This window comes from Abrus precatorius, unplaced genomic scaffold (genome assembly GCF_003935025.1).
Source record: "Abrus precatorius isolate BTA unplaced genomic scaffold, Abrus_2018 Scaffold10, whole genome shotgun sequence".
Taxonomy (NCBI): domain Eukaryota; kingdom Viridiplantae; phylum Streptophyta; class Magnoliopsida; order Fabales; family Fabaceae; genus Abrus; species Abrus precatorius.
The window spans coordinates 26,446,962-26,457,752 of record NW_020874292.1 but is presented as its reverse complement, the minus strand read 5'-3'; the positions used below and the strand labels follow the sequence as shown (position 1 = coordinate 26,457,752).

General features: G+C 28.7%; 1 protein-coding gene and 1 pseudogene across 3 annotated transcripts; one reads left to right on the top strand and one right to left on the bottom strand.

Annotated features, from left to right (window-relative positions):
- Window positions 1-3,476: 3,476 nt before the first annotated feature.
- On the bottom strand, window positions 3,477-5,432 carry LOC113852145 (annotated as a pseudogene).
- Window positions 5,433-7,268: 1,836 nt separating this feature from the next.
- On the top strand, window positions 7,269-10,283 carry LOC113852655 (vesicle-associated protein 2-2-like). Of its 3 annotated transcripts, none has more exons than XM_027482985.1 (7): window positions 7,269-7,490; window positions 7,556-7,708; window positions 7,778-7,893; window positions 7,994-8,113; window positions 8,544-8,723; window positions 9,296-9,373; window positions 10,058-10,283. In XM_027482985.1, exons 1-7 carry the CDS (start codon window positions 7,442-7,444, stop codon window positions 10,169-10,171), a joined length of 810 nt encoding a protein of 269 aa, XP_027338786.1. In that variant the 5' UTR covers window positions 7,269-7,441; the 3' UTR covers window positions 10,172-10,283. The 3 variants fall into 3 exon arrangements, with proteins under 3 accessions (XP_027338786.1, XP_027338788.1, XP_027338787.1); XM_027482987.1 differs by having other exon boundaries at window positions 7,323-7,490; window positions 8,556-8,723; XM_027482986.1 differs by having other exon boundaries at window positions 7,323-7,490; window positions 10,061-10,283.
- The last annotated feature ends 508 nt before the right edge of the window (window positions 10,284-10,791 follow it).

Sequence of the window (10,791 nt, the reverse complement as noted above, 5' to 3'; positions counted from 1 at the left end):
ATATGAAAAATACCTGCGTTTGAAAAAATAATACATTAATTTAACAGCTTTCAATCTTTAACTAATAATTTATAATTTAAAAATGAATTTTAAGTTTGGATTATTAATTCTTTTATGAAATAAAGTTTATATAAATGCTACAAAAGGTTTTTGATGGAGGCCATAAAAGCTAGGCGTTTGATACATGGCGTCAAAAGCTCTTGGTATAACAAGATGACAACGTTTTTAGAACTACCCACGTCCTTTTTATTGTGACAAACATAACTTTTGATAGATTCCATCAAATGCTCTTGGTGTAACAGTTTGACAACATTTTCAGAATCACCCAACATGATTTTATATTCGAACAGCACCCAAAACCAGCTATTTCAAAGTACTTCGGGTTGGTTTACGAATCTATTTTATTCATATTTTTTATACAATACATATATTTTTAATTATTTAAGAACAAGTACAAATTAACAAATTTTAAATATTTTCACTTGTATTTTTAAACTGATGTTATTAATATACATTTCAATTATTTTATCAATTTTTCATTGCAGCCGTACGATCACTTTCTCGAAGCCTTCAGCAATCACCAGAGTACATTTTGATGCAAGTAGTTGACAGCTTGTCGATGGTAAAAGTTGAAGAACTGAAACTTCTGATCTAAGAATCTCAGCGCCATGGAGAATTCGTGACGTTCTCACCTACATTTATGCGAGGCTTTCTTTGAATGGAATAATTTTTGGGAAAAAAAAAGGTAATTTTATGGGAAAAGAATAACTTTTTTATATCTCAATGCTTTATTTTTCAGTGAATGTAAAATAAAAAGAAGGTGAGGTACATAATTTCCTTTCTCCCTCTCTATTCAGAAATGAATGGTAAAAGGAGGAGATGATTTTTATTTCTTTTTAGTTTATTTATATTTTAAATGTTTTATAAATAATATACATGTTTAAAAGCATTAGGAAAATATACTATTAAAATATTTTAATTTATATTTATATATATATTATAATTTTATCTTTACTTTATTTTTTTGCTTATCTAAATAAGTGAATATATTTTTTTACTTATTTAAAATAACATGACTTTTTATTTTATTTTTCACTGTATATATAAATATTTATGTCACTTCATTGTCCAAACAAAATATAAGTTACTAATTATGAACATTATAATATCAATTAATTATTAAAATCACAGTAACTATTATAATTAGATGGGACTTCCATTCAACAACTTTTTTTCTGATACACTATGAAATTATAATTGATGAAAGTCACAATAAAAATCTAACTAGTTAGTATTTTTAGGATCTAATTAAGGAAAAACAAAACTTATTAACAAATACTTTATAAAAATAAATTAAAATATGATAAATATATTTTTAATAGAAATTTTGATATATTTTTTTTTAAAAAAAGAACTAGTTTTTTTTAAAGGCTCTAGTTAGCATTTTCTTGATATTTAAAGTACTGAATTTTTGTGTATAAGCGTACATGATTATGATACCATGTAAATAAAAAATATTTTACAAATGCATTTTCCAACCTTTGTCCTTTCTCATTTGTCAAAGCTCTTTTGTTAATTCGTACTGTGGTAGTTAAGGGTGTTGATAAATAATTGGTTTAATTCAATGAATTTGATAAATTTAAATCAAATCAATCAAACTAATTTGATTAGTTGGTTCATTTTATTTTAAGTTTGACCTGCAACTAGTTTAATTTCTTATTTTTATCATTTTAAAACTTGAACTAAATTGATAATCTCTTATTTTTTATTTCCTTGAATCTTAACTTTTTATATATTTTAGATTTCAATATCTAAACATTCCCTCTATTTTTTATTTTTTATTTAAGTTGAAGTTGTTACACGATAAAAATGGAATTGCAGCATTGATTTGAAAGTGTACTAGAAAGGAAGAAGATCTAAATGAAAATATGAGATCCTGCTTTAGATTCTCTCTTAATTTACTATTCTTTGTTTTCCTTCCTATTATGGACATGTAATCTACTATTGATAAGCATATACAAGAACATTAACATCGTTACATCATTACTTAGCACGCATCATCATAAGTCTTGTAAAAAGAATTGTTTTTAAAAATGACACATTATTTATAACTGTTCATAAAGAGTAGCTTTAATTTAAAATAGCAATTAATTTTCTATAAAGAAAAGTCACTTAAGTTGTTTCTAAAGTAAGTCAAGTTAGTTTTAAATTAAGTAAATTTGTATTATAAATCTTAAAATATTTAGTCATTCATCATTTTAATTTCAATCATTGCCAAAGATTAATTGCTATACTGAATATGTTGATTTAAAATGCTAAATATCGTTTCCACCGAAATAATATCAATAATATGCTAAATATCATATAATAACATGCATCACAATTAATCATAACAGTAACAACTAACTTGATTAAAAACTGATAACTTTTCTCAAAATTGGTATTTGCATCTAAAACAACTTCAACCAATCAAATTGGTTGTTGCAACTCTAAATAAATAAGCCCAATTTCTCCTTCTCCTGGATATTAAAAAAAAAGGGTTATTTTTCTTTCTTCTTCATTGTGTGCTTGTGAAAAATGATGAACTGCCTTGAAATGTTGGAGAAGGAGAAGAAATTGGAATTCTTTATATTTGAGATTGCAGGACCAACTCTACTGATGGAAGAATTTTTATAAACCAAATTGAATAATTATTGAAGAATTTTTTTCCAAATTTTTATATATAATAAATTCTAATAATTTTTTATTAAATATTATTCTTAACAAATTTGTTATTATATTTTTTAACATCGTACATATAAAATTAATTCTAATAAAAATTTTCTAAATACAATTTAAAAGTAATAATTATTAGTCAATGATAGTTTTAATTCTTAAGTGATGTAAAATACTATAATTAATTTTGATAAATTTTTATTAAATAAAATTCATAATTAATTTATTATTTTTCATTTTTAACATGTATCAACATATTTTCTAACTATTCATGTCACCAATGTGGTATGTAATAACTTTTTCTAATAATGTAACATTTATTTTATCAATTATATAAGTGACTAATTATTTTAAATCTTAATAATAATAAATTTTGTTTTAAATATATTGAGAAATAAGTAAGGGTAGAATGCAATATAAGAGTTGACACATGCGGCATGGTTTGATGGTTTACCACCAGACTCAATTTATTCGGATTCAAAACAATTACGTATAATTGTATACGGAGGAGCTTAAACCTTTTCCCCACAGCATATCTAATAGCGAAACCAGCTAAGAAAGGTCCACATTTACCCCAAACAGATGCCACACCTGTAATCTCATCAAAATCATGTGATGTGCGAAGAAACCTTACTTATGTGTGTCACTCCAACCAAAACTGACAATGTTAACGCGACAAACATAAACCAAAAATGGAAAATTACATTCATAAAATTCTTCCAGGAACACCACACCTAATACCAACCACAAATAAACCGGCATTATATTTTGATATTGAAATAATCCGGGTCAAAGTGGTGCAACCGTACATAACCATCTTCACCTCCACTTGAAAAACTACAAATAAATAAATAAATATGAAAGGGCCGTAAACAAACAAGAGAAACCCCGAGATGGTTAATCAGCACTCTATCAATAAAGTGCACGAGGAAACTACTAGAAATTTCGAGAGATATAATTATAATTGAAAAATATATACCAAACAATGGATAAAATGTCACACAAATCAAATGAAGAGCTACAATCACAACACATGATTGAAATCACAACATAGTAATCATAAATTTGTCGATTTACTACATAGATTGTCCTATGCAAATAGGTTGTCTCTTTAAAGTCATTCCATAATAATTTTAATTATATAATACAGAGAACAAGTACAATATTTAGCATAAATTAAAAGTTCTTTCTAATTTGAAGGGAAAATGATATTATTTGGCAACAGACAAGTGAATGTTGATAATTTCGTCAGTTTGTGATCAATGACGAGATCAACACTAGTTTATATCATATTATGCATTCTTCCTATATCCAAATGCCATCACAGTAACTACTATACATAACAACTACAGGGTCCTTCATTCGTGTAAATGGTCATCTCCATAACCAAATGGTGAAATGTATACATATATTTATAATTATACAAAATTTGTTTTGATTGATTAATTTATCTGACCCCAGACAAGGCAAGATATTAACATTTTAAAGAGTTGTGTGAAAGAAATGGCTCATTTTCACTATACACAGTAAAAGGTTTAACATAATCATGGGTGTCAGCTTCTCCAACGAATGGTAGGCTTCAATGATTAAAAGTACGTATGATGCCACACAAAAGGGAGGCGAAGAACACAGAATATTCCATCAGGGTTAAAGGCCAATGCATTAATTGGTCCAGAATGCCCTTTTACACCTCCAATTTCTTCTTGAAAAATCTAAACAAATGAAAATACCAAATAAACTGACATTCAATATTGATAGAGAACACAAAATAGTATAGGAAGAAAAAATTTACCTTATCAAAAAATTTCGCTTCAAACTTGCCAGCGCGATGATCAGTAGTTGTAACAGCTGATGCATCCTGACCACCTACAATTACCACCTACACACAGAGCATGGAATTCAGAAAATCATACAACAACAATATGACCCAAATAAAATGGAGGAAGGAAACTAAAGCAGATAGAATACCATCATAAGTGCTATCAATGACAAAAGGTTTGGAAGTGCATTTATTAAGTGAATTAGTGAGCAATTGGGATGTGCAACAATTGTGAAAGTGGTTTAAGGGGAATAAAGCTGTACCAAGAAAGAAAGGGGCTAGGAATGTTTTTAAGGGGCTTCCTAAAACCATTCCTAGCCCCTTAAAAACATTCCTAGCCAGTGATGTTAGAGTCTTTTCATGGCCAGATTCCTTGTCTGACTCTTTAAGTAGTTTTCCAGTCTGCAAACAAGCGAATGAGAATGGATTAATAGTGTAGGTAAATTGGAAAGGAAGGAAAGAAGAGGAGTGCTGTGTGATGGAAGTGAAGTCACCTCAGAATCCCAAATCCGAATGACAGCATCTTCACCGGCACTAATAATGGTATTGTTGAGGGGTCCCCAAATGGCTCTATTTATTCTTCCCTGAGGGCCCTTAATGGCAATAAGAGATTCCCCAGTCTCATAAAGCTAGAGGTTGTGAGTGAGGAAACAAAATGAGCAATGAGAAGGAGCATACGATCTGTGGAATCTTTGGCAATGCGTTTGAAGTGGATTGCAGAAGGCAATTACATAAAGGGGTCAGTAGTGATAACTACAAGCTTATCACCGACGGCGAAATCAACAGACCTAGCCGGGGAATCAAAATTGAAAGCGCAGGAGAATAGGAGATCGCCGTCCCTGTTGTATTTGAGGAATGTTAATGGCCGCTCATGGCCTTCCATAAAAAACGGCCTCATCTTCCTCCTTCTCTCTACTCTCCACTTCCAACTTACAAATTAGGGTTCATTCTCATGGCTTCTTGTACGACGACCACCATCCTATATCACACGGCATGATCAAACGGTTCCATTGCCTGTAATTTATACACTGATCAAATTTCAAGTAATTACTAGTAAACATACTCGCCGGTGCACATGCAATTGCTTAGTGAATCAAACGGTTCCATTGCCTACAGTTTAATTTTTTTTATTAAATTGTTTTGTTTAAAAATAATTTTAAATATTATATTTAAAATATTAAATATTTTATATTATAAAAAATTGTGAATTATAATATATGTTTTTATCGTTTTAAAACTAAATTAATTTAATTAAATACTGTATACTTTATTAGTTTTTTTAAAAATATATATTTAATATTATTGAATGGATAATAAAATTATTAATCATTATAAAATTTAAAGAAATTAATATATTAAGTAATTTATTAAATACGTATATACAATTGCACGAGTTTATTTATATCTTTTATTGAATTATTTTTATAAAATAGTTAAAAAATAATATTTAAATATAAAAAATAATGTACTTTATATTATTATTAGTTTAAAAATAAAGTAGCTTACAAAACTATGCATATAAATACAATGTATATATAATATTTTTATTTTTATTTTTATGATTACATGACCATTAAATAGTTTTAAAAAAATTAAATCTAATTAAATTTCAGTTATTTTTTATGAATTTTAATAAATATGTATTAATTATAATTTAAATAATATATATAATATTTAATATAAATATAAATATGTAAAATATTAAATAATAATTTTTAGTGAATTATACGTAAATATATAGATTAAAAATAAATTAAATATATTAAATAATTTGTTCAAGATCCACGTGTATTATATTGTTTTAAATTTGTATTGAATTAGTTTGTTAATAAAATTAAAAATTGTATTTTAAATATAAAAAAAATATATTTTTTAGTGAATTATAGATTGATAAATAGAAATAGATAGATAAAATGATATAAAGTATATCGTTAAATAATTTTTATATATAATTATATTTTTGTCTTTATACTTTAATATAATAATTTTGGTCAATTTAATTTAATGACTTACAGTAAATTTTTTAATTGTTTAATTCTTAAGATTTTTATTCTAAAATTTTGTTTAATAATTAATAAAAATATAAAATAAAATGCATAAAATATAATAAAAATTTTAATTTTAGTGTAAATAAATTAATTTAAACATTTAAAAATTATAAATATTAAAAATAAATAATTAAAATTAAAAAAACTAAAATTACTTTCATATTAAATTAGAAGAACGATTAAGCCTAACTTTTAATACTTACCAAAATGATGTTCACCAGTAGCTTTGCATAATAAAAAAATATATTGTCATTTAAAATTGTTTATTTCTACTCCACTTAATTTATTTTTATGTAAAATACTTTTTTACTTATTAATTAAATTGATAAATTTATTTAAATTTTAAATGATAAATCTTCGTAAATTTTCAAATGTGAATTAAATATTAGTGTAATTTTTGGTAAAAAAAAGTTAAAAGAGATAAAAAAAAATGGTAAAGGATGACAATGAAAATTTGAAAATAAGTTTAATAGTTTTTTTTAATATCTAATAAATATATTTATAGATTTGTTTTTTATAAGTTTTAACATAAATTAAAAATATGTGTATAAAAATAAATAAAAATGTGTAAAAAAATTATATAAATTAAATAAAAACACATTAATAATATAATATTATATACATGAACGTTGAATAATTTAAATAAATAAATAAATAAAAGAATGAATGGGAGAAATTTGGCGCGGAGACAGGACAGGGAAAGGGGGAGTGTGTGTTACAGACAACAAGCGGTGGGTGAGTGTCAGTCTCCACACGTAACCGACGCAACCAACACCTTCTCTCTCTATTTCTATTGCTTTCTTCTTAGTTCTTAGTTCTTACCCACACACACACAAACACATGCGTTGTTATTGTTAACATGGCTACGGAGCTTCTCCAAATTCAACCCTCTCAACTCACTTTTGTCTGTAAGTATTCTATTTTCATCCTCCATTCATTTCCACTTCTCACTCTCTCTCCCCTTAATTTCCAGTTGAATTGAAGAAACAGAGTTCATGCTTACTTCATCTCGCAAACAACACTCCTCACCATGTTGCCTTTAAGGTTAAAACGACGTCGCCCAAGAGATACTGCGTCACGCCAACCATCGGCATCATCAACCCACACGCAACATCTCATTTCACTGGTAATTATTACTCTTTATATGAATAATCGCCTATTACTCTTATTATCTCGGTTAATATATGCTCTGTAGTTACTATGCAAGCTCAACGCACAACACCACCTCACCTGCTCTGTAAAGACAAATTCCTCATTCAAAGCACCGTTGTCCCCTTTGGAACAACCCAAGACCAAATCTCTTCTCACCTGGTCAGTGGCACTCAACTTACGCTTATGTTCTTTTTGTCTCACACATCTTATGATGTCGTGTCCTTAAGTTAAATAATTCGAAAATCTTTCACTTTCGCAGTTCCTCAAAGATAGTGGCAAGCGCGTTGAGGAGAAGAAACTAAGGGTCGTCCTCATAACCCCACCCTCTTCCCCTGTAAATGCAGAACTCGAGCATCAAAACCTCCCTCCCCCTCTTTCAGTGAGTCTCTAATTGCCAGTTACATGTGTGACACTGAGAATCAGAAGCATTTCAATACAATTCAACATGCTAGAAACTATGCCTTTGGTGCAATACTATAGGCGTTGTTAGGATCGTTCTCTAATCAGAATTGGAGCACCTCCATAATTTGACTATATAGTAAGGTTGACATTTAAGGTCGGCCCATTTTATCAATGTGAAACTCCAATTCTGATTGGAGAACGATATTTATGGCACTGCATTTTAATTTTTTTTCCCCCTTTTCTAATGTGCTACGAGGATATACAATAAAAATCTATATACAACAGGATTTTATTAAAAATTACATAATTTAATGCATTAAAAATGTGGATTGTCTCATTAGTTACATGTTAGAAAAGGCTTTGATTGAAATATGACTTACTCTCTCACGTTGTTTTGTCCTTTTTAGCTGGTTTTTGAGGGAAAAAGTCCGGAAACAGCTCAGGATATGGAGGAGGAAACTGTTTCAAAGAGTGTTGAGAAGGTGGGTGGCATGAAGCAGGCAAATGATGCTGCCAAGTTGACTTTTACTGAGGGTTCCGAGGAATTGAAATTGAGGCTGAATGTAATGGATTCAAAGCTAAGCGAGGTCCCTGCTTCTTAACTTTGATTAACAGTTATCTCATTGTAACTTTGATATCAAGTTTCATATTCTATCTGTTGGTTGGTTGTACTTTCATATGACTGTGATACTCTCAAGTTTTGCGGCCGGTGCCCAAATATTTGAACTTGAATTATACTTTGAACTGCGAGGGGAATTGATGGAGAAATTGAATTGAAGAAAATTATGTTTAACCTGTCTAGTGTCTACTATAAATAACTTAGGATTTTGCTTTATTTAGAAGAAACAAGGCTGGCGTAAGACTTTTTTTTAGTTCACAGTGAACCAAAAAGGGAAGTTGATGCCAACTCAAACACCTCCATTATCATTGAAATTATTTTTTTTTATCACTTCCGTGTATTTATGACTGCCTACTGCCCAATGCATAAGGTTGTAAAATACTTATGCAATATCATTTTGCTTTACAAAGATGTTATCTCAGCATAGGGTTCAATTCCTTAAATTAGTAATCAGTTCCTTGGATTGCTTGCAATTTGACCTTTTTAATATTTTTCAACTCAAAGATGGAAGCAACCAACAATTAGTTATCATTTTTGCAGGCTGAAAGAACCATCATCAATCTGAATGAAGAGAAGCGCAGGAACACCCAAGAAAAAAATTTGCTCAAGCAAGAGTTGGTAGGTACTTTTATTTTATTGATGCATCCGTCAATTTAAAATCTAAAATCTTCATGAATTCCATTTTTCATGTTCAGTAGCCCCTTTTCATGTTGAATTGGAACAATTGAGGCAGTACAGATCAACATAATAAAAAAGTAGGGAATAAAATGCCAATAGAAATGTAGATTTTTTTCATTCATCTCACACCGTTCTACTTGCCTGTTTAAAGTAAGATCTAAACATAAAAGGTGAGTGGCTTTTGTTTTAGCATCAATACTATATGAATAATCTCCAGATGCGATAACTTCTAAAACTTTTATGAATAATCTCCAGAACTCTTTCCAACATAATTTCTTGCTTGCAACTGCAATAGAACTAAATGTATGGCGATTAACTTGGTAGGGACTAATAACTACTATATGTTTTTCATATAAGCAAATCATCAGTCACTTTCAATGAACAATAAATTTGCATTTCCCTGTCTTGTTAAACAATTTAATTGTGGAATATTCATATTCAAATATTGTTATATAGTGGATATTACTGTGATGTGAAGGCGCAAACCAGAAGTAGAGGTTTCTGTGGAATGCTTCATCTCTTTGTTGCATGAAACCTTAACTTCGTTTTAAAGTTTTGTCAATTTTTAGTTACTGAATGACCACTTTCAATATTTGACAGCCGTTTCTGAATTTTCTTTATTAGGAGATGCTGAAGAGGACAGTCAATATGAAAAGAGCTCAAGGGGGCTTTCCGTTACTGTTTGTTTGTGTGGTTGCGCTTTTCAGTGTGGCACTCGGATATTATATTCACCCATAAGGGGGAAATATGTATAATATCAGACATTCTAAAATCATGGAGTTCTTAATGATTCGATAGAGGGCAACTCGTGAATTGTGATGGTAACACTCAAGAAATGTCAATATGTGATACGTGTGATATGATATAGAAACCTTTCTGAAATGCATGTAAAGTGAACTACATCTCTAGAGAAGCATCATATCCGGCCATCTGATAATTGACTTCACATAATTGACCAGAATCATAAATTTGTATTGAAGCACTTTTTTTTTTACTAAAACTTTGAAAAAAATTTATATAAATCTTTGAAAATAGAAAATAATGTGACAGTTTTTCTAAAAATAAATAGCCCTTTAATTTTTCAACCTTTTTTAGTCTTTTTTCCTTCTTCAAATTTTAAACAAAACAAGTCGTATATAATGTGCCGACGCAATGTGAGGGTTTCGGCCCAAACGTGGCCTGGGTCATAAACGGGAACGAGCCATGTACAATGAGTATAAAAGCTTACAAAATGTAAATGGACTATCCATGCATCAAAGTTGCTCCTTAAATTATTTATATATTAACAAGTGTAAATTTTTTTATAATGTTATTTTATAATAAATTATCATGATGAATTATTAACTTTTGTAATAATT